The 24,961-nt window shown below is 49.0% G+C and overlaps 1 protein-coding gene across 19 annotated transcripts in view; it reads right to left on the reverse strand.

Moving 5' to 3' along the window:
- The window catches only part of MSI2 (musashi RNA binding protein 2), a 195,560-nt gene that overhangs the window by 39,063 nt on the left and 131,536 nt on the right, over nt 1–24,961 (reverse strand). For all 19 annotated transcript variants that reach the window (XM_030462366.1, XM_030462365.1, XM_030462362.1 and 16 more), the window contains exon 8: nt 5,764–5,846. In XM_030462366.1, the coding sequence (XP_030318226.1) occupies nt 5,764–5,846 (83 nt within the window). The remainder of the gene's footprint in view (nt 1–5,763; nt 5,847–24,961) is intronic.

Raw genomic sequence — 24,961 nt, forward strand, 5'->3', positions numbered from 1 at the left:
CCGTTCCTAGGCAACCCCATCAGCAAAAAACTCAGGTTTATATAATTTTCATTTAGGTAACATAAAGGTTAACTGGCTGTAATAGGAGTATTTTAAACAAAACCACCAATTCTCCCCCTTCCTGCTGCAAACCTCCCCAGATTGTTCTGACTCTGCTCCCCACAAGACTTCCCCAAACTGCAGAGCTCAGACACTGCCAATCTGTCACACACACACACACACACACACACACACACACACACACACACAGCCTCTCCTGCAAACAACCTGCCCAGCCTGGGGGTGCCAGGTGAAATGCTGGAGTTCAGCTTTGGCTGCGTTTCTGCCAAGAAGCGTTCTGAGCTCTGGTAGGTGGGAGAAGGGCAGAGAGGGAGTGGGACTGCTGGGGAGGGAGGGTGTGCACAGCCCCAACACATTGCCAGAGGGACACAGGGAGAACAGGGGAGCAGGAATACTGTTAACAGACACCCTGAAACTCAGGCAGAGCCACAACACAACCACCATCCCCTCCAGCTCCTCTTCAGTGCTACCAGGGCAGCAAATTGTTCAGGGGAGAAACATCCTTAGATGGTCACCCATAGGTGAGAGCTTTACAGGTCCCTTCCACCCCACTGCATTCTGATACCAGCAGCAGTGGAGGTGAGGACCTGCATGTCCTCCAGCCTAACTGGGCTGTGCCCCCCCCAAACCCTGGTGCCCCCAAAGCCAGTGACCTGTTCTGTCAATTGTCCCCAGGTGCCCAAGGGATGTGGTGAGCTTGGAATGCCAACTACCAGCTCCCAGAAGCTCAGCAGCATCCCCTCAACAGGTCCTTTGCAACAACACTTCTCCAGGGTGAGCTCCAGGAGCTGTCACTTCATTTCACAGCTGCATTTTTTGGGTTCCAAGTGCCAGGGCAGCACTGGTTACACCTCGGTGCCATGAACAGCCGGGATGATGTAAACAACCCAGCCTGGCTCGACGGACAATTAACAGGAAAATGAAGTTTGAATTAGCACCGTGAGAAACAATAACCCAGTAATTAGCTTCTGCAACCACAAACCAGGCTGCTGCTGCTCTCACAGGCTGGTGTCACTGAGGCTGCCACAGCACAGGAGGACACAAAGGGAACGGCAGTGAGCGGCAAGGAAGTTTTAACTGGGATTTAAAGGGGAAGAAAAAGTCACCAGTAGGAGAGAAAAATAATTCTTAAGCCTTTGTAAATAAATACACCCCATGTTGAGGGCAAAACTGCTGTTACCCAGCAGAGAGGCTTTCCCCTCTGGGATGACATGCAAGCCCCAGCCCTGCTCCACCACCACTCAGCAAGGAGCTGCCTGACCCTGCTGAGATTTTTACCCTCCTAAGTCAGCATCACCAGGCCTTGAGGTGCTCTGCAGAAGCTGCCCAGGCACCATCCCATCAGCAAATGGGGAAAATGCAGTCAAAGGAGGTGAAACACCATGTCAGCAGCCAGGCAGTGGGCTTGGATGGGGCCACTTCATCAACAGAAGCTGCTAAAGCATTAAAAAAAAAGGATGGAGATGGCCATAACCATCCCCCAGCCATGGCTACCAGCAGGGTAACACACTGGAGGCAGCAGGGATGTTGTACAGGAATGTCACACGTGTTGGCAAAGCAGGACGTGGAATGGGGCTTCTCCAAGAGGGGATGGACCTGGATGTAGGAGTCAGTGCCCAGCTCTGAACCCAACCACCCAGAGCCTGCTCAGTGAAGGTTCTTTGAACATAGATCTAGATCCTGCACAAGCTTTCAGTTCAGCATTTCTGTACATCTTAATCATTTCCAGATTTTTTCTGCCTCCCTGGGAGGAGGGATGTGCTCCTCTCTCAGCCACCTAACAAAGACAGTTTGAACTCGAAGGCTTAAAAAAAAATAAATCAGGAAAGGAAAATTCACTATTTTTGTTTAGTCTAGTTTGGAGAATTAACTTTACACTGGGGTACTCTTGGGTCAAGCTGAGCACTCAGAGCCACCAGAAGACGGGTGGAGATGGGAAGTGAAAAGCTTCTCATACCCAGCACAACAAAAGGGGCTGTCAGCCCCAGCCCCAGGGGGGCTCAGAACCCCCAGCTAACAGCCTCCAGAGACACAGGGGCTGTTCCGAGGAAAGCAGAACGTGCATAATGCACAAAACCCCATTTTACCACCCAAAGACAAGAAAACTTTGTCTTGCCAGCACCATGCAATTTGCAGCTAGTCGAGATGTGATCACCTGGGGGAGGCTGCAGTGCTCCTGCCACAGCCAGTCATAACTACTGCTCCTCTAACAGAGATCTGTGTTTGCCCAGTCCTGCTGGGAAGGTCAGGAGCACATTTAAAAAAACCCCAACGTTAGATCATTGACAAAGATGGGGTGGGACAATGGGATGTCACGTCCTCAGACTGTAGGAGAAGTCAGCAGGCAGAGGAGAGCTGAGCAGCCTGCCAGAGCTTCTCGTGATTTATCGATTCAGTTTGTCCCCAGAACGCCTGATGTCACCCAGCTCTGGGCAGCTCTTGCTGTCCTGTGCAGGCTGGAGAGAGAGCCCAGCCACCCATGGAGGAGCTGGCAAGGTAGCAAGAGCTCTGTCACCTACATCCCATTGGAGACAAGGCTCCAGGAGCACACCCGCCCTGCCAGCTCTCTGCAGTGTCCTTCAGGTGACAGATGGGTTTCCAGAGCTCCTGCACCTTCTGTGGCCTCTGCAGAGGACCTGTCACCACCACCACCAGCCTCTTGGCATGTTCACACCAGTGCCCACCTATGCTCTCCAACAACCACCACCACAGGTCAGGCTCCAGCTCTACAAGCTGGTCACAATCCTACAGCAGCAGCTCTGGCACTCCCCTGTCACCTGCTGCCACCCAGACCCCCAGACAGCCACACCTGGGCCCTTGGTGCCCACATACCCCACTCACAATCACAGCTCCCTTCTGGTAGGTCCTACAGATGTGCCAACTGGAGGGACAATCCCAACTTGGAAGAGTTTTCCAGGGAGTGCAGTAGGGTCCCTCATACTGGAACATCTGGGGGACTGAGCTCTGCCTTCCGTGGCATTCAGCTGGCAAAGGGCCCAGTGACTTCATAAGAAGTTTGCACAAGGTTGGAGATGCTTTGCTGGATGCACATCATGTTTCCTCCACTCCTGGTTCCTGCAGGGACTTCAGACACTGGTGGCTTTATTTGTCCTTTTGCACATGGTGGGGTTTGGTCTTTCCATGGGTGGAGGTGCCTTAAACTACCAAGTATTTGGATGAAAACCCAAAGGCACGTGGTGTGTGATACGCTGAAAGCCCCCACAAACCCCACAAAACCCCACTGAGGAGGCAAAGCAGCAGCCACAGGTGCTGTGCAGCCTCAGAGCCTATTTTAAAACAGTCAAATGTTTCTGTCAGCTGCTCCAGAGCCTGACCTGAGATCCTGACTTTAGTGCAAAGACCCAGGCCAGGCTCAGCTGTGTCCCACTGTACCCGTGGTGTGAACAGCTCTGTGGGATTGAAAGAAATTACCCCATCACATTAATTTTCCAGCTCATTTTGCAACCCCTTGGGTTTCTCTTTGCAAAGCAACCTGCTTGTGTTCAAGGAACAACATTCTGGGAGGAGCTTGTTTGGGGTTTAGTTGTTGCCCCCCCAGTGTTTGGAGAGCATCTTTGGCCTCCCACGTAAATTCCAAGTTTCATTTATTAAATACCTCACTGGCATTTTCTTTTTGCTTTCACACTGCTCGTTTAATATTACATTTGACATTCTAAGCTTCATGGATGGCAACAGAAGCAGAATGGGTGGGCTAAAAATAACCTGTCAGGGAGATGGGAGGCTAGAAATAGGCTGGGGAACAACAGCAGCCCTGCTACCCCTTGCTTACCCCCATGATTTGGGAAATGACAGCATTCATGGGATGAGGAAGAGCAAGCTAAGGGTGAGCTGGTGCCCGTGGAGCTGTGGATGGCCAAGCAGAGCAGCTCAGGGATGGGGACAGGGATGGGGACAGGGTGTCCCAGCTCACTGAGCAGCTGCAAACCCCCTTGCCCCGAGCTGAGGCTGCCAGAACTCATCCCCTTTGCTGCTCAACACCAAAGGGGGACAAGTTAAAAAGGAATTAGGAGCAGTCAGTCTCTGAGGGTGCTGTGCAAAGTGTCTGCTCCCAAGCCTGTCCCCCGGGCAGCTGTGTGTCACCTCCAGCCATCTGCCCCAGCTCCCTGGCACACACCCCTGCATGGGGCTGGTCATTAATCTGCAGCCACAGCAGCAATAGGATGAGTCAGTTCCCAAGACAGGAGCATGTCTCATCTCCTCCCTCGTGGGCAGCTTTTAAAATTCCTGCTGTAGAAGTGACAAGAAGAGAAGGCTCAAAGCCTCGTGGCATGTGGGTCGTGCACCAAGCAGCAGAGAGCCAGGCAGAGTGTATTTTAATTACCTGCAACACCAAAACACAGACAGCCTACACCGTGACTTTTGCTCTTCCTGATGCTTCTCGAGTGTTTCTGCCCTGTCCCATCCTCCAGCCTGCCTGAGCTGCTGTTTCCTTCCCTTTCATCTGGGAAGAAATCCTCCCAGGCACCCTCCCACCACTCCTCCCCAGAGCAGGGGCTGCCAGCACCTGGGGAAGATTTTTCCAGCACAGGAGTGCAGATCCTGCTGGGAAGCATCAAATAATGCCTTGCCTAGGGGTTGCTTTGCTGGGCCACACCAGGACCCTGCTCCTTCCAGCTCACACCCACGGCCATCCAGAGCATGGATACAGCACCAAGCAAAGGCTGAGCCCTGCTCCAGAGGAAAAACCCTTGTGTGGAATAACTAAACCCATGGAGTATGACAGGACACACACTCCACTCGGGACAAAAATCCTGGAGTGTGGCACTGCAGCTGATGAGCTCACCTAGATCTGCATTTCAGGTGTTTCTGATTTGCTGCTGGGTCTGTGTCAGGATGCTGGGGGGTGTGGGGGTGGCTGGGGCTCATTCTTCTGGGTTTGTTTTAAGGCAGATTAAGTGGCTTTTAGTAACTACAGAGCCTTTCCCCCAAGCCACACGTATCTGGGGTGAGGTGTGGCTGGCAGGAGACCCCAGACACAGCTGGGGCAGGGCAGGGACAAAGCCCAGGGCACCCACCCAGGAGGGAGGGAGAGGTTTCCTGGGGAGCCAAGGGGCATTGTCCCATCCCTGCCCTGCCCTCCCACCCCCCAGCATCCCGAGGGGACCCTTACTTTTATTTCCAATGCATATTACAGTGAGGAACAATATGAGGAATATTATTTCAGTGCCCTGGGAAAAATTAGCAAGTCAAATATTGAATCAGGCCTCCAGCATATGCCAAGGAGATTGCTTTGATCTTATCCACACTAAAAGCTCTATTATTGAATTTAAAGTCTATGAACACATATCAGACCAATATACAATGCATATCTGAATACACATTTGAGAAGCAAGGGATGTTTTGACAAAGGGAAAAAGAATATTTTAGCTGAAAAAATCAAAGTTACTGCATCAATTGAAATACAAATGCCCCTTTTTCATCTGGCTCAGTGGCTTTACTGACAGGGCAACCCGCAATCTGGGACCTGTCTGTCATTCAGGAGGAATTTCACCCAGGTCTGGGGCTCCGGGGTTGGGGCTGGGTGGAAAGGGAGTGCAGCTGGATGGCACAGAGCCATCCCAAGGGACAACACCCAGCAGCAACATCACAGGGACCAGGAGCTGGCTCTGTAACAGCTTCCCCAGTCCAGCACAGGTCTGTGACAAAGGGCCAGAGCTCACACCACACAACAAAACCACTTACCATTTTATTATTGATTTCGTGGAAATGAATTTCACAGACTTTTTCCACCACGTCTTCATTTTCAAAAGTTACAAAGCCAAATCCTGTTTAATAAAGAAACAAAACAAAAAAAAAAGGAGGAAGGAAAATATTAATGAAGTTGAACTGATTTAATTTTAATAAAGCATTACTTTGCTGCTTGGACTTTGGAAAACTTTCATAAAAATATGCACGTGTAAATACACTGCTGCCTATGGAGCTGTTGCTGAACTTATTACAGAGTAATGGAGGGGAGAGGTGTTGTCTTGGGGAAAATTAATAGGGTTCTGTTCCAGCTCTTCCATAGGATTTAATGGAGAATTAAAACCTCCTTATGGATTTTTTGATCCATAATGCAGAATTTAATGGATAGTTACACCCCAGTTACACGATGGCTCAGAAGCTACAATAAGGCTGTATTTTCTTTTACACCTTATAGGTTTTTAAGAGCAATCTCTAAAAAACCCAATTATATTTCTATGGAACCATATTGATTTTATCTCTCGTTTAATTCCACGGGACTTCTCCATTAGGGCTGACTCATTACGTGACCAAGAAAAATAAAAACCCAGGAAGACAGAAGATGATTCCTCATTTACTACTGGTGGGATAAAGAATGCCAAAGCTTCCCCAAACATGGAGCAGCACTTTGTATTCCCATTGCCTGTCAGCACACATCAGCCACCCCCTTGCTGCAGCCGGGCTCCGGAGGTGGTTATTTGTCCCTTTCTTCCTGAATTACTTCCTCTAATACCTCATCAGGACATCCTGAGGCCTCCAAGAAACCAGCATGTTTAAAGCCTCTGATCTAATCACTCTTCTCTTCTCTGCTGCTGCTTCAAAGGAGCCACAGATTTGGCCTGGGGCAGGGGGGTTTGATGCCTGCTGCCCACCCAGAGCCACGTGTGCTCCTGGCTCTGCTGCAGGACGTGGCTCTGGCATCCCCCCAGCTACAGGCACTCCTGTTCCCTGCTCCTTCCTTTCACCAGGAGCTAACAAACACCAACCAACCCAACGGGCTACACTGCTGGCTCAGGTTTGATGAGTCAACCCCAACGTGGGCTGAGCTAATGAAACCTTTAAAACCTAACAACAGGATGGATTCCATCCCCCCACTGGCACTGAAAACTCTGCTGGACTGGATGCTGGTGAAGCCACCCATGATGCCTCCCATCACAACAGGCTCTGACTGCAGGCACCAGAGCTGGAGCATCCCAGGCAGCAGCTTTGCCCAGGCTGAGGCAGCAGGGGAAGGAGAAGGAGGAGAATCCATCCCTGCCCCCTGTTACTTTCTGCAAATAGTTTTGCCCAGTGACCATCCCTCTGCTCATCCACGCATGGCAGCAAAGCACTTTTGTCTCTGCTGACTGAAGGAGCCAGAAATACTGTATGGGTTTTGGCAACCTACAGGCACAAGGCACACTTTGCAGGCTGCAATATCTGAAGCTGTGAAATGCATTTCAAGGCGAGGTCCAAGCAGCTCCCAGACACTTTGGGAATGCCCAGTATCTGCAGCAATGGGGAATGCTCCAATCCCTCTGGACCCTCTTATTAAAAAGTACCAGGAATGGTTTCCAGATCTCCCCCAAGGCCTGGCACACCACCTGACAGCACAGCAGCCTTCAGCCCAGCTCTCAGAACACTGTTTTACTTCGCACTTACAGTGTGTAGCAGCTTGAAGGATTTTACTTAACTCAAGTCTTTCATTTGCCTTCTAAATTACTCCTTTAAGTCTATGTTAAACAGACCTGTAGTTAAAACTGAAATTTTTATGGTTAAGTGGCTGAACACAGCATCCCAGGCATCCCGCAGCACCCAGCAATTACGGGAGGTGGGAGCAGCAGGCGGGGGGACCAGAGCTGCCCAGCCCGGGTCTCCAAGTCATTAATTGTTTGTGCACCAGTGACATCTTCATCATTACAACTCATTAGCAAGTCCTGCAGTTGAGGATTTCTCTTTCAACTTCCGTCAGGTCTCACTGCCAGGATGGAGGGGACAGAGGGGATTTGGAGGCAATCAGCCTGCATGTGCAGATCAGTGCGAGAAAGCCTGCTGCAGTCATTACAGGGCTGGGCTTGGAAACAAGTTTCCCATCCTCATCCCACTCCATATGGCTCTAACACAGGTCCATCAAGAAACTGCCTGCAAGCTCACAATATTTTACCTTTAAGATTCTTTGACTGCCTGGGAACCAACCAGGGAATTTGAATCTGCACATATCCAGGCACTTAAAATCCAGAGGATGCAGTTCAGGAGATGCTGTCGCTCCTTAAATGAACAATCCCCAAAAGATCATATGCCCCTGAATTCAAAACTTCATAAAAGTGACTGGAAATGGGTCCTTTTTTGTTTGTTTGTTTCACTTTTTGAATATCAGATTTCAACTTTTAATAATTGAAAGTACAAAAAAAATATTACCCCATGCATGCATTATTAGTTAGCATAATGAATACACGCTCATTTTTAAATTACCAAAACTCTTAGAAACCTTCCTGGACTTAAATAGACAGTTATTTCTTCTGAGAGGTTCTAAGAGTCAACAAAAAAATGGTTCTCGGGAAGTGTATAAAAAAGATTAACACAAAACAAAGAAGGCTGTTTAAAATGGTGACATAAATAGGATTCCGGTTGTCAAGGAGCACACATTTTAAAATGAAATTATACTGCATCCTTCTGAATGAAGCTATTATTGGAAGCTAACAAGCTCTATTTAAGAGATAAGCATTTAACAGAGTCAAACGGTTGAGTTTTTTATTCAAATGAATAAAACTGAATATTCATTTGGATAATCTTTTCTGTAAAAGAAAAGGAAAAGAAGAGGCAAAAATAAAGTAAGAGGCAAACAGATGCCCCTGAATGAGAGGCTCTGAGCCAAGTGCCATCACTAAAGGAAGCCGAGATGAATTCATGGCCTTCAGGTTAAACCTTAAAACCCTCCTTCAGCACCTGCTCAGAAAAAGGGAATCACTTCACTCTGTTCATCTGCTGGTTAACGGGCACCAAACCCACCACAGAATCACAGGATCATTATAATTGGAAAGGACCTCTCAGCTCCTCTAGTCCAGCCACCAACCCAACACCACCACCCAACTAAACCACGTCCTCAAGTGCTATGTCCACAAGTTTTTTGAACCCTGCAGGGATGGAGACTCTGCCATCCCTGCACAAGGATCCCCCAGGTCCCAGGTTGGGTGGGAGATGTTCTGCTGTGGGCAGGGCTGGCAGCTCCCTGCAGCCAAGCAGAGCTCACTGTGCCAGAAAGAAGAGAAACACCATTCAGAGAAAGTGACTGAAGCTCTAAAAAAGATTTTAGAAGTATTTAAAAAATGTGCAAAGCCACAAATAATACTTAGGAAGAGGCACTGAGGATACCAAACCTCAGCGGGCCCGTGTTCCGCTTCACCCTCAAACCAAACTACATTTCACACCTTTGTTGTCACTTGAGAGGTTTTATGCCAAGCTCAGGGAAATACAGCTGGGATGACAACAGCCTGGCTGGGACACACATCCCTTGCTCTCCCTTTCTGCAGCCCAGGTTTGCTGGGTCACCCCTGGGCACCCTGCAGCCTCCCAGGACATCACCCGTCAGCAGAACCAACAGGGGCAGCTGATGGGGTGAGGGCCTCTTCCTTTCAAGCTTGTGTCTGCAGAAAAATGAAGAATACAAACCCACTCCATCCTGCACCAGAGAGGTTAAGCCATGACCAGTGCTGGGGCTGTGCTGATGGGTGGGAGCAGGAGGAGATGCTGGTTCAGGCTGTGTTCCCCTCCCAGTGACCTGAGCTGCCCATCTGGGTGTGCTCCAGGCCTGGCCTCTTCTCCCCAGGCTGAAATTACCTAAGCTTTGAAACAGAGAAAGGTCCAGTCCTGCTGTGGCATTATTTATGCACCTGCTTTCTTGTTTACAGCAGTAGTTTTGGCAGCTGGTGCTGTAAGCTGTAATAAAATGCCTTTCAAAAAGTAAAAAAAAAAAATAAAAATTAAGAAATGTGACCAGACAAGCCAGGCATAATAACATTAAAGCCCTGTCAATTAATTTTTCCTCTTCTTGATAAACGAGCCCCGTTCCATCCATTAATAATGAGGGAAGAAACAGGAAAAGTTGACACTAGTTTAATTTATTTTCTCAACTTGCCTGGTCATATTTCTCCCTGTTGCAAAGCTTTTGGGTGCTGCTGGGAATTGCAAGTGGCTCCCACGCAGTCGATGCATAGATTGGTGTGAATCAATACTGCTCTGCTTTATTCACACATCCCTTGTTATCAGCAGGGAAAAAGTTACTTAGTAAGCGGCTGTGCAGCCCAGGCTGCCACCCCACCTTAAAAAAGTGATAGTAAAAAATAAGGAATAAATAATTAATAACACTAATTATTAAAAAAAAGCTCCAAACTTGCAGAAGAGAGGTGGAGAGGCAGACCTGAAACCAAGTCCTGTAATCACTGCCAGAGGATGCTGACTTTACAGCCACACAGAATGACCTGAATGGAGGGGCTGGGACATTTTAATGCTCAGACAGCAGCCATGGGTGCTCTGTAACTTCTTGCTGTCTACAGAGGTAAATCAATCATTGCCCTGAGAGGTTGAGAACAGGGGCCTGAGGGTTTAATCCTGCCTCTGGGGAAAGCCATTGGTTTGATGGTGCCAGAACCCAGCAGCCAGGACTTGAAAACTCATCTCCAACTCTGGCACCTTACTTCATGTGTTTGAACAAGTTGTTTACATCTTCCTTCTAATCCAGGTCCTGTGTTTCTCCCCCCACCACTTTCTAGTCCCTTCCCCAAAGTTTTCATCTGACATCCTGCAACTCGTTAAAGCTCAATATTGTCTGGGGAGAAAGCTGTCAGCTCTGCCTCGTTATCTCCTGTTATTCCAGTTTCCTCTGCTGCAAACACACCAGAGGAGAGGCTCTGGTTTCCAAAGAAATAACTCCCTCCAGATTCCCAGCAGACAGCCTGGGATGCACAGTGCTCAGATTTTACCTTTAAGAGGGGTTTGCTGGCAAGAGCGATGGCCACAGTTGAAGATACCCCCTAAGGGCACCTCCTGTTCATGGAGAACAAGAGCTCATCCCCTCCTTGTGATAACCAGACTGGCAGGGGGATGCACCAGGAGATGGAAGGGGAAGGAGAAGGTTAACACCTAAGGAACATCCTCCTCATGTACCTGCAATGTGCTCTCTGGCCATGCTCCTGCCAAGGACTCACCAGGCCAGATGCCCAGCACATCCACTTGGGGTTTATATCCACCTTGGATGGGGGATGGACAAAATCCCAGTTCTCTTGGCAGACACAGGCAGGTATAGCTGCTGCCTGAAGTGTCAATATGTATTCCACAACGTGAGAGTAAATTCTAAAAACTTAAATCAGCAGCCAATTGCCTGGGATCCAACCCTCTGTACCAGGTGCCGGCGTTTCAATACCAGCACGGCAGGAGAGCAAAGAGCTGGGGTCAGCAGCACAGCTGGATAAAGGGCACCAGCAAGATATTCCTTTTTGTTCTGGAAAGCTGCAAGGCTCAGGCTCCTTGGTCTGTCCTCCCATGCCTGCCTGGCATTTCCAAAGGGAGCATCACTCAAAAAACAAACAGAAAAAACCCCAGCACATCGGGATGAGGAGATGCTGCACCACACAGCATACAAACAGACAGAAATCCACCCAAACTGGGCTTGGGGAAGGGTTCTCCTCCAGTGACCCATTGTAACCAAAGATTTCCAGGCTGGAGGGCACCTGTGCCCTGGAGCCAGACTGCTGGTTCTGGACAAACCCCACAGAGAAAGTGACTGGGGAAGGGAACCCTCTGCACCCGTGCGAGCAGTACATGAACTTTATGTAATAAATTTTTCATAGCAACAAATCTTCATTAAAATTTTATTCTATTAACATTCTGAAATCAAACCAAAGCTCTGAGTACATAATGACTGAGACGCACACTACACAGCAACTTACTAAATGCCAGTTTTATCATATTGTTAATTAACAGAAACCATTAATACATTCACAGATCATTTAGAGGCACTAGCAGTGACCTAAGAGAAACTGCACCTACGTGTGATACTCTTACGTCTGCACTTTTTGCACCTGAATTTTCAGATGATTTTACTCAGCAGGCTCCAAGCTTGCTCCCAACTCAGCCTCTCCCTGTTGCAGACACTGTGTCTCACCAGGAGTGTTCCTGGGAACTAATGCATGTTTGCTTTGCCAGCAGTACCTACCTGGAATGTGGGCAGCAGACCCCACCTCTGCTCCTCAGCTTTCCCTGGCTCTCTCCAGCTCAGGTAGGGATTTCCCAGCTCTCTCACAAGCCAGCAGAACCCAACCCATGGGAGTGCAGCTGGGTGAGGGCAGCGTGGTGACAACTAACAGATTTCTTTGTGCTACCAAAGAAGAAAGCTCCAAATGCCTGTAAAATCCCACTATCTGTCTGCAACCAGAACATCACCCTTCAAGCAAAGTTCTCTGTGAGCCAGACCTGCAACACACAGAGCCAGTGACAAATCCAAATGCCCATTTCCAGCCCCTAGAGGAGCTCCCTGCAGCCCCTCACCGTGCCACCAGGCAGGGAGGGACCCGTCCCTGTCCCCTGCCAGCCAAGGGCCATGGCTCTGGGGTGCTGGCTGAGCCAGTCAGGCTCTCCCAGCAGACACCAAAGCTGCTCCTGACACGATGCTCCCCAGCACAAAGTCCTGCCAGCTTTGTCTGTTTGCCTACAGGCGTCAAACACTCCCTGCCTGTCAATTCTTCCACAGTTTATTACCAAATTTCTAAAATATTACATTTTCTATTATATCCAAATTCACTTTATTGCATCTGACAATACAGATAATCACATACCATATGCTCTAATGTTTTGAACCCAATGCTTGCTGACAGCAGTTTTTATTCATGATGCATAATTCTATCCAGGGCTGACAAAGGCGACCCAGCACCCAGCCCGGTGTTAGGATTTTGTTGGTGGGGGGATCCTTTTTTCCATCTCCTTTTCTTCGTTTTAACAACAGGTTGACAATATTCAGAGCAAAGATGCTTTGCTTTCAGTAGAAATAGGAAATTGCCTGAAAAGATGGGCTTATCAAGGAGATGTCTTCAAAATACTAATATTGGCTGGGGGTTGGTTATTATAATTATCTGCATCTGAAGCTTGCCTCTAATGGGGTCAGGGAAGCATCACAGCTCCTCCACGAGTGAGCAGGGGGCACAGTGGGCATGGGGCTGGACTCCTGCTCCTCCACACCTCCCAACCTGCCTGTGGTCACTCCTCTTCCCAAGAAATGGTGGGAAGGGAAAAGCCTGGTGTGCCCTGGAAGCTCCCTCTGCACAAGCTGCCAGGGCAGCAGGGCCAGGGCAGGGTCCTGGGTTGAAGTGGACCCCTGAGTGAGCTGGAGCAGCTCTGTTGTCCTCTCCCCTGCCCACCCCACCTCCACCAGCAGCTGAAGGGCCACCATCCCCGAGCAAAAGCTCAGTTCCTCGGGAAGCTGCTGGGAGAGGAAAAACCCAAGCAAAGGCCAAGCCCCAACCCCAGTCTGCAGGCAATAGATTCAGCAACTTGAAAGATGGCAATGCTGTGCAAACCAAACAGGATGCTATGTCTAAATTAAGCTATAATGACCTGCTCTGAGGTCTTTATTAGCCAGGTAATGATCATTTAAGAGGAGGTTACTATCTTGAGCCAAGGGCACCTAATACCATTACTGAACTTGTTAAAACCTGCCAAGCAAGTCATTATTTCTAACATTATTTCTTTTTCTCATAACACACAGCTTTCTACCTTTCCCCTTGTGGTGCTCAGCAGTAAATCACAGGAGGTGGAAATCACACAGATGTGGTCACCCTTCCCCAGGAGGCTGAATTTAGCTCCTGCTATCCACGAGCAGGCTGAATGCAAGATAAATACCCAATAAAGAGCACACACTGAAACACTCCAGCCCTATGAGACCCACAGAGCCAGGCCATGGTGCAGCAGGAACACACAGCAGGCAGTGGTCTCCCAAAGCCCCACCAGCTCATGAAGTGTTTTGCAGCTGGTGAGATGCCCCTTGTGCTTGCAGATGATTCACATGCTGCATGGACCACTGGCATTTTGGCTGAGAAGAGAGGAGCTTAAACACCACCTCAGCCCTTGAGGTTGTTGGGGCTGGTGAGAAAGAACAGCAGGTTCAGAGCTTGGAGTGAGCTCAGCTGGGGACACCACTGGGACCTGCCTCCCATGGGCTGTAAGGCAGCAGGGCCAAGGGCAAAGATCTGCTAACTTTGAGGACAAGAAGTGGAGATGTTCTCCTACTTGCCCCAGGAAAATAACACTCAGTCCCCTCCATTCCCCTTCCCCATCTCCAGTCCTACAGACACTCACATAAAGAACAGCAGAAAAAAGCCCCAAACAAGCACACAGCTGCTCTGCAACCTCCCAAATAACATCTCAGACATCTCAGGCTGCTCGCCCAGCACAAAACGAGGTCCTGGAGGTGATCTCTGAGGTGGTGGATCCAGGAACCATCCCCATGGACTCTGCAGAGGATCCCGGAGACCCTGGCTGGAAAGGGGTTGGGGTGGCTGCAGTTTACAGTAACCCAGTGTGGACAATATTATGAATGACACCAGCAAGCTGCCAGCTCAGGAACTCATTACTGTCAAGGTACAACATGGCTGGCTGCCAGGCCCCCAGCTTTCACACTCGCTATGCCAGAACATCCACACACTATTTAATTGCATTATAATTTCAAAAGTGCTTTTCAAACTGGAAAAAGGCATTCACTGATTAACCAGCGAAGAGCAAAATTGTTTATGAAATTGAATACAAAAAGCTACAGAAATGTAATTGGGTCGTTCTAGCACCTAATTTTCAAGCCATTTTCCCACTTATTTAATCACGAGATACAAAAGGAACTGGTGAATTGACTTCATACTAATTAGATTACTCCCCGCGATACTCCAGGCCTATATTCCAACTGGTTGATAGTGCTGCTTTAAAATGAAACAAAAAATGTAGCAGCAGCTTGTCTGGGGCCATAACACATTTGTTCCCCATCAACCCCCTCTTACCAGAGGGCCATAAAATCCAGGCCAAATTCCCCATACCTGCTGGAGCCAGTCACCCAGAAATGGCTCACTTGGCCAGAAAGGGATGAGGAACGTTTGCCAAACAATGGTGGCTGCTCCCTGGTTCCTGGCCAAGGGACAAGCCAGGGTTCCACAGCATTCCCAGTATCCCCAGAATTCCCAGCCATCCCCAGCATCCTGGGGCTTGTCCTGCTCGGATGGAATCAGAAGCAAAAGTGAGGATGCTGGAGGTGATGGAGGAGCTGGCCAGGATGCAATGTCCTCCCCAGGAAGGGACACAGGGATACCCTGGGCAGGGAAGGGCTGGTGTCTGGCTCTGCTGCCATGGGTGCACCAGCACCCCCGAGCTGAACTCTGGGTCTGGCCACAGGGGAGAACGTCCCTTCCTTCCAAAGCCACCACGGAATCACTGCCAACAATAACTCAGCTGTTTTAAAAACGTGGTGCAAGGTCATCTCTTGATAGAAACTGTTAGTAAATTTGCTGGCAGGAAAGGGAGGGAGGGCTGGGGGAAGCTGTGTATGAGGATTGCTCCTGCAGCCTGCTCCCTCTGCCCCACAAACACCCAAAAAGCACCCGGCACAGGAGGAGCCCAGGAGAACCCTGCAAAAGGAGTGGGGGGGGAGCTGGGGATGGAGGGACTTGTCCCTGAGCTGTTCTGTACATGGACTCCAGGGTCACCTTGTCAGGACAGCCACACATCCCTGAGCTCCAGCAAGGGCAGCAGGAGCTGCAGGCACCTCAGGGTTTTTAAAGCCAAGGCAGTAATTTAAATTAAAAAAAAAAAACCAGGAAGGTTTTACTGAGCCTCCAGTTCTCAAGGATGGGTACTTTGAAGACAGACACACACACTTGCAGAAGTTTCTTTAAGGCCACCCAAGCCCTGCTCTGCACCTGATCCAATCTGCTTGCAGCTTTTGCACTAATTTTAAATTTTATTACATGAGCTGTAATTGATTATATAATCAAATGGAGAATGTACATTATCAAGATATTGTAGCACTTCACAGGCCATTTAATCAGCATATCTGGGGCCATGCCAAAATGAATTAGCTTGCATTAAGTTTCAAGTACATATTATTGGTTGTATTTGTCTCCATGTTTAAGCAGGCACTTGCTCTTATAAAAGAAATCCAAAATTCTTCAATTATAGAAATAGATTAATAAAAAAATGGAAGTTCACTTTGCCAGAGTTGTTTCTTCTGCAACAAAGAGCCCAGAAAAGTTCACCCCCAGCCAGAAAATCACTGTGACTGACCCAGTGAGCAGAAGTTGCAGCACTTACTGACTTTACAAAAGTAGAGCATAAAACTGTGAAGTGGCTCAGCAGCCAGTGAGAGCAGAGCCTGGCACAGCAGGAGGAATGGACAGGTACCTGGGGTGGCCCTGAGGAAGGAGATCCCCTCCCTGAACCCTTCCCACCAAGCTGGTCCTTGCTCCAGCTGCAGTGGAGTTGGGCACAGAGGGGACAGGAGGGGCATTTGTTGGTGCCCCGTGGGGAGGTTGGGAGGGACACAGCCCCAGCTTGCCCCACCAGGACCCATTTGTGCCACAGCCCATCAGTGGTCCAATTTCAGACCCTTTCATCAGAGAATGGGCCACCAAAAGGCACTGGGACATCAGGATACACCCCAGGTTTGGTGATGGGGCCATGGTGCCCCCCTGCCCTGGTAACCAGCACCTGGTGTTGAACTGTGTTGGTTCCAGTGTCCTCAGAGCCAACCAATCCCTCCAGACAGAGCCAGGGATTCTCACAGACTGATGACTTCTCTTTGATTCCCCCAAGTGGAGAAACGGGAGGCAGCTCCAGGGAATGAAGCCAAACCCCACTGCTGACATTCCTGCTCCCTCCACTGTGCCAGCCAAACCCAGGAACGTCTCCGTGTTCCTGATCCCAAATGTCATTACCACCACCAGAGAGGTGAGGGGCACAGCAGCTGCCAGAGGCAGCCCGAGAGCCGTGATGTGTCTGCAGCTCTGGCTTGGCAGGGGGAGATTTTTCAAATGCCTGAGCTCAAGGTGACTCCTGGCTACCTGGTTACTGCAGCAGTGCTGTGACAGCCTGGGCCTGGGGACAGAGCCACTGTGCTGGCAGGCATCCCCCCAAAACCACCATCACCTCCACCCCGGGGGTCCCTGCTTCCAGCTACCAAACCCCCCTCAAACCAGAGGGGGGAAGGAGGAGGCTTGGGGTGAACACAGAGATAGCTTTCCTGCTTTCCTCTCATGAACACGCAGCCATCAGCCAAGGAAAGTGGGAAGGCAAAGAGTGCTCCCAAAGTGGTGATGCTGCTGGTGGCTGTCACGGTGCTCCAGTGGAGATGTCCCCCTCCCTGTGGGTCCTGCTCCAAGACAGCAGAGCCTGGCATGGCCCCACACCACAGCCTGGTGTCCCTCCAAGCCCTGCAGGACCCAACATGAGTTCAGGTGCATGGGCAGGCCAGGGAATGTCTCCAGGGAATGCACCTCTCTGCCAAACATCCCCAATCCTACCCAGTCCATTCTGCACACTGTGCTTTACCTGCATCTCACCTCCAGGCCAAACATTGCTGCCTGCAAAAAGCAAATAAAACACCCCAGGGTGCTCTCACAGCTCTGCACCCTGCACCATGTTTTACCCCCCTGGGCTGTGTCCCCAAGCCCTGCAGGCTCTGTGCATCATCATGTGAAGGCATAAAGAACTGGGCACCAAAACAACAAAACAACTGTTCAAGGAATTGAAATAAGTACTGACTGAGGTCAAGGGAAATACCAGCAAAAATGAGCAGCTTAGCCTCAGGTTAAAACAATACCTTTGAGTTGCACCGTGTGACCCCTCCAGCTCTGGCTTCAGGCAGCACACAACATTCCTGGACATTATTCATCTCCTTGGCCAGGGCTCCATCCCTGCTGCTCAGGCACCGTATCAGTATTTGCTTAAGCAAACACCATACAGTACAGTGAGAGAGTGCCTGGCCACGACAGAGGCTTTGAGTATCTGCACCATTTGTTCCTCTGGATACACATGCAAAGAGGGAAGTATTTGCTGAGATGTTCCTGGAAGCCAGCTCCCAGCACTGAGGAGAGGGCAGCACATCCCAGCCTGGCCAAGGGGGTGCAGGATCCAACCTCCAACACCCCACAACTGCTCCAATACCCAAGTTTCTCCCCTCTGTGTATGGGCTAAAAACCAAGAAAGAACATCAAACCCCTGATGAGCTGTTCCCAGAAAAGCTCTGCTGGGAAGGGAAAAGAGGGGGGAAATGGCTCTTTTTTCACTTGAGCTCAAACTCTGCTTTTTTGTTCAAGACCACAGGCAAAGAGAGAGAACGTAATTTCCTCCTGTAGGTAAATGCTGAGCAGGGCACACAGGTTTAGCATGCACTTCAAGCAAATGGTGAATTAAATGAAGATAATCACTTCCTTACACGTCTATCTAGAGCGGGTGTTTGGGGGAAAAGCCCTCCTGAGGTACACCAGCACCTTGGGGAAGAAAACTTTTAATAGGGACCACACAGAGCCAAACAGCTCTATAAAACAAATCTGCTGGTAATGAAAAAGGAAAACAAGACTCTGAGACAGGCACAAAATCCAGAGCCCTTTGGTTCTGGACATGCTCATAACCACATCCACAATTTCACTATGCTTGCTGAGCCTCCTCAGACACGGGGATGCTTTGTGCTTTTCTGCCTCTGCAGCTGCTTTCTGGGACCACGCAAAGGCATGGTGAGAGAGAGCTACATCCTTTGCTGAGCAGCACACCTCGAACAGCCATGATTTTATCATCTCTGGGAGCCTTAATGCCATTTCTAACCCCCCAGACAGCCCCCGGGGGGCAGATGCAGTCACTCCCTGCTGGGGATGGTTCCCTTGAAGTTTGCTGCTCCATCCTCAGGACAGCTGCTCAGCCCTGGGGTCCCAAGGAATCACAAGCCAGAGGATGGGCCAAGCCACCACCTGTGGACTGACAGCTTTCTGCCACAGCTCCCCCAGAAGAACAGGGCCATGCTGCTTTCTCATCTGCCACCTTCAGAGGTGACCTTCTCCAGCAGCCTGCCTCCTGTTTGGATTCCTCCAAGCCCTGCTCCCAGGTGCACAGGCCCAGCAGGGCTTTATTAAAAGCTTTCTTCTCCTCCTCACATTTTTGGTGACATTGTTTTATGGATTTCCCCACACGCTCAACCTTTGTTCAAACCATTGGGGAAAAGGCTGAAATCTTTCTGCTTATAAAACAAAAGCAGTCGGAGGCAAAAGAAAAGGTGAACTAATTATACACACCGGAGTGTTCCCTGAAGCTTGGGTGCTCCCAGCCCAGACCTCAAGCTGCATTTCCCCCACCAGACTCCATCCTTGCCTGCAGTGGGGCAAATCCAAGCCCCTGAGAACCCAACCCCTCCAGGCTGAGCTCTTCCAGCAGGTGAGGGCTCTCCCTGCCCCGCAGGGGGGAGGCACCCCGGGACCATCACACCAGCAGAGCAGTTCCAGTTCCAATACCCTTTGCTTCCCTGCTTTCAGAACAGACAAAGAAACTGCCTTTGGAGAAGTGGTGTTTATGCACTGACCTTTCCCTATTGTGTCTGCAGGCCTGGAGAACAAAGCTGGGGCAGAATCTCCCCGTGACTTCCGAGTGATGGGAAACGTGGCCACAGAGCTGGCTCAGGGCTGGAGGGGGTTTTGTTGGAGTTACTTCACTGGGATCTTACACCGGTGCTGAGGAATTGAACTGCTGCCCATCCCCACCTTGTTCCCCCACCAGCCCCTAGGGAAAACTCCTGCTCTGCAGGACCCTCGTTTCCCAACCCTGGGAAGTGATGGGGGTGACGGGACCCACTGCAAACACAGAGGGGAAAAGCAGCAAACCCAGCAACCCCCTGCACAAAACCTTTCCTGCAGGCAGTGAGAACAGACTATTTATAGCTGGGCATCATTAACTGTATTAAAAGTGTGACATTCTCCATGTCACTGTGAACTGCTGGCCCTCCCTGGCAGCGGGGGATCTGTGGGGTGGCTGTGCTGGACTCAGGGCATCAGCAGCTCACTCAATTGGCTGAGCCAGCCCCTGTCCCAGCCCCTGCCCAGAGTGGCCTGTCCCCAGGGCTTCTGTTTAAATATTATGCCAGCTCCCACAGCCTACCAGGGGAAGAACACGCTATGTATACTCTCATAAAACTCTGTAATTATGAATAATGCCTTGGTTTTTAACAAAATAAATCACCATGCACCAGAGAAGTGCTTATTCCAACCCAGTGCTGGAAGAGATTAAAATGCCAAGTGAAGTGAAGCATCCATCTTCTGCAACACCAACCTCACTGTTATTTATTTCTGTTGGCCACACCAGCTACCTGGCTGGGGAGCCCCTGCCAGGGCCACTGAAACACCCAGAGCCCACCACCACCACTCAGGGGAGGCCCTGGACCAGAGGTGCTGAGCATCATCTGGAGCTGTGGCTCCTGGGCTCCTCCAATCCCAACCTCCAGACTGTTCTTCCAGCCTGGATCAAGGCATTCACAACGAGGAATGCTTGATTCTCATCAGCTCAAAGTTTATCAGCTTGTACGAAACATACAAGCGAAAAACCACAGATAAGAGACTGCTGATTGTTATCACCAGGAATATGAAGCTCTGGTGATACGAGACATTCAACAGAGGGCTTTAAAGACCTAACGCTTCCACCCATTACAGAATGGCTCTCACTGCCCAAAAAAAGTTCCTTCAACACTGGCTGAGGACTCTGCCAAGCCCACGCCTGCTCCCAGGGGCTCTGCTAACACGTTTTGGGGCAGATTCTCCCATCTTTGCTCCTCATGCAAAGAAAGTTTTGGCTCCATCACCACGGCTGGCCTGGGGCTCCTGCCTCACTCACCACCCTGCTCTCTCCAGATAAACAGGGTGCTTTTAAAAATTATCTTCTGCCCACAAGCCAGAGCCACACAAAGGCAGCCTGTCTGCCAGCCTCGAGTGGAAACTTTCACTAGATCAGCAGCAGAGATATTTTCAACATGGTTCAAATCAACCTCAAAGACAACTGGGAGGAGGGGAAAACAATCAGATATTTGGAGGTTTTCTAGCATTTCGATAATCTTTCCATCTTCAGCCCAAGATAAAAAAGTTTGGGGTTTTTTGGTTTGTTTTTTTCAATAAAGTGTAGCTTTAAGTTCTGTGGATTTTTTCCATCCCCTCCCTGACATCCTCTCCAGATTCCTGACCCAGCCATGGGGGTCAGGGGCAACCACTTCCTCTTGTTCCAACAACATCCCGTGCCCACTGCAAACCTGAGGCTTTAAACAGGAGCTAATTCACTGCTCAAGGCCAACATTAGCAATGCCTGTCTCTCAACTAATCAGCAGGCAATTAGCTGGGAGAATTCAGGATGAAGCTTCAGACAACGCATAAACCTTCAGCCACTAAATTCCATCCTCAAATAATGAGACTCTATTTTAATTTCACAGTGATAATATTGCACAGCATTCCCTCCCCTTATTTACCTCCAGGAAGTAACATTAGCATTTAAAAAAAAAAAATAAAAATCCAGCAACCAGCTTCCACCTATCCTATGTATCATTCATAATTTAATTCCAGAATTAAGCTCTGTTAATGGACACAAACTATAATTTTGAGCATGCAGGCACTGTTAATATTTGAACAAGCTAACAACAACAACAAAACACAGGATTAATACATGCACGGTCATTCTTTCTAACAGCAAGGATTCAGTTCTAATTTTCACAGAATATTAAAACAAATTTTAATTAGATTTTACTAGTGCCTCCCAAGTAAGTGTTTGCAAGGAGAACTCCATTGTGCAGAAATACAGTCTGCAGTAGGAAAGAGGAAAAACTTGCCCGTTAAGTAGCTTAATCACTGAAGAGCTTTGAGGTGGCTCCTTTTTTTTTTTTTTTTTTTTTTCATTGTAGCCTTCTCACACTTTGCAAAAAGGTTGTCAGAGATGTTTAGTCATAATCATTTCTCTGGAAAATGAAAAGTGATCTTGACAAACAGGGGTGAGACCAGAAAAGAAGAGAGAAGAAAAAAAAGTCCTGTCAATATGTGAAAGACATCCTGTTCCTTCCCAGTGACCCAAAACACCAAGGTTTGCTACTCTAAAGCAGGGAACAATCTCCGAGAACAGCGTGTCCGCTGCGGACACCCGCGCTGCCTCCGCTGCCTTTTTTCCCCCTAACAGCTAATGAAACTGCTCGTGCACTCTTGCTATGAAGGAGAATTTAAAAACAGAACAAGGAAAGCAAAGAAGGTCAAACATGCAGCTCCAGCACAGCCCTTACGTAAGGCAGCATCTGTCAGGGGGTCAGAGCCCTCCAGCAGCCCCGCTCCAGACATCTCCTGCTCCTTCCATCCTGACGGTGCAGGGATAACGCTCGCTCCTCTCTCTCCCTCCCTCTTTCCCAGGGTGTTCTGCAGCTTTTGCTGGAGTGAAAGGCAAGTGGGCAAGCACAGGGCCCTGGCCAGCCCTGCTAAAGCTGGCTGTGGGTGACACAGCTCAACAGCAGCTCCAGGGGTGGGGTACAGACTGCCCAGATACAGCGTACCCCCCCTCACACCCACTCGCCTTTCTTCATCTATTTTTCTTCCTTTTTAATTCTTTCCACTTTTTACTTCACCAGCCCCCGTGTTTACAGCTCTTGATAGCACAAATCCTGATTTCATGTCACCCACTGGCCCAAGCTGTCCCCACTCCCTGTTTCTCCCAGACAAGTTAATAAGATGGAAGGTTCCCCGGAGGCCTGGAGCCAGGGAACATTATCACTTGGAAGCAAGGCAGAAATACTGACACATCGGAAATGACTTCAAGCCTATTAATTACCCTTTCTTCTCTGGCAGATCTTTGAGAGAGAGCTTGAGAAATTGAAAGGCAGGAGAGAGCATCCTTCCCAGCCCCAGAAAGAGCCCCCATCCCCTCAAAACACCCAACCTTCTTTGTTTGCTTATCAATTAATTCATCAAAAATTAGCTGGAGCAGAGCCTGCCAAATAGCAGCAGATCTGCCCTTTCCCTTTGTGCTCCCATTTGTGAGGGGGCAGGGTGCCCACAGCACCCACGGGGAGCAGGAGAGGCTCGGGGGGCACAGTCCCCAGGGGAACACTGGCACAGTTCTCCCTTCCACTGGGGGACACAGAAAATCAGTCTTAGTTTGGAGCTTCCCGTCCCTGAATGTCAATAAATCCCATTAATATGATCAAACCTGATACCCCAAGGATGTGCTTGAAAATCCCAGTGAATGCCCCTCAGCCCCTTCCTCCCCCCCCTCCAAATGTATTTTAAAACCCTGGCTGGCATAATTGATCCTGGTTATTATAAGCATTAGATGTTAAATGCATTCCTGCATGCAACATGCCTTCCACCATGGGCTTTCAGCAGTCTATTGTATAAATAAATGACTGGATTTCTTATTCAGGAGCTTCAGACTCAATAGTATTAATTTTGATGCAAAGTAGCTGCACCAGTCTGGATCAAGTCACTAACTTCCACTATGGCTTTATTTTTAAGATGAGTTTTATAATTTCTGGGTAAAAAAACCCAAAACAAAACACAAACAACCTACAGAATAACTTGAACAAAAATCTTCAAGCCATTACCTAGAAAACTATCATTAAATCATTTGTTCATTTTTATTAGTATCATTGTAATTAAAGAGAATCATATTTCAAAAATACATCTTCAACAGCACTTATCAAAAGCCATCCCTGCAGCCTATCAATTAGTATTACAATAACCTCACTCCCTTGTTGCCTTGGCTATTAGCATTTTGATTGAATGTCTGTTGAAAAGTGACTGCTAACAGAAGATTGTGTTCAGAAAGTAATGTTTCTTTATTCGCTTTCATTGAAGCTTGTCTAGCTGTCTCCAGTTCCTACTCAAAAGAGACAAGACAGTTCCAAAAGCAGTAATTTTGATGCAGGATTATTCTTTTTTTTTTTTTTTTTTTTCTTTTTCCCCCTTCTTCTCTGCGAGGTGAGATAGATTGGGTTAGGCTGGACACAAATGCTATTAAACCACTTGACAGCAGATTTGGGGGCTGCTATCAGCTCTGACCTGAGCACACTCCAACACAGAGCAGTCCCAGCCCTTCAGCCAGCCCTGGGGACACACCACAGCCCCTGCAAGTGACCTTTCGGGAGATTAGTAATATTAATAATAGTAATAATAATCATAATAACGGATCAACTGCTCAGGGAAGTTTGGGGCTACGTTTATGACTAACAGGATTCAGTGTAAAACACAACAACTGATGATAAAACCCTTTGCACTTTGGGCAGCCAGCACTGCAGCTCGGGGAGTGCTGAGCTCACCAGCTGTAATGAGGGCCCTAAGGAAGGACAGGTCTGTAACAAACGTCATTACCAGGGGAAATGGATGCGTTCGGCAAGCACCATGAATTATAAAGACAAGAGTTCATTAAATCTACTATGTTAAAATAAAAATGACCTGCCATGTCAGACAGTTCTATTTACTGATATGCCTGCTGTTGATGCCTCCCCCTGATAAATCACACCCAGCACCTGTCCAGGAGCTCTCCAGTGACTCTGAACACACCACGGTCCCCCTGACTCCAACAGCCCCGAGGGGAAACCAAACCCCCCCAGTGCCCCAACACCCTCCTGTCCCTCCCCAGGGGCTGGTTACCCATTTAGCAGGGGGCAGAGAGAGGGAGCGTTGGCATCACCAGGAGAGGATCCCAGTCCAGGCTCTGGAGCTGCTCCCAAGCTCTTCCCTCCTTGGCTGGGCTGGCAGGCAGCCAGGGGCGGGTGATGGTGTCAGGTAGCAATTTCATTTTTAAAACGCTTTTATCACAGATTTAAGGTGAGAGATAAGGCGAGTGTGCTAAGCCATCATAAAGGAAACATTGTCTAAGGCATAGTATTTTACAAATCAAAACAGCCATCAAAAGGAAAAGGTAGGAATATAAAAACAAATGGAGCCAGCGCCGTGGCGAGGCGGGTTCGGGAGACACTGATCAGGTTTCAGGTTTGCTTGGCAAGTCTCAAAGCTTGGGAAGAACGGTAGCAGTGACACTTTCACTGTCATTTTAAAAGAGAAATAAAATGCCAGCATTGAGCATGTACACACACATCTATACACAAACACCTGCTTATTTATAAGCCTTTTCATATAGATTGATCTATAAATAT

The sequence above is a fragment of the Calypte anna genome, chromosome 19, assembly GCF_003957555.1.
Source record: "Calypte anna isolate BGI_N300 chromosome 19, bCalAnn1_v1.p, whole genome shotgun sequence".
Classification (NCBI taxonomy): domain Eukaryota; kingdom Metazoa; phylum Chordata; class Aves; order Apodiformes; family Trochilidae; genus Calypte; species Calypte anna.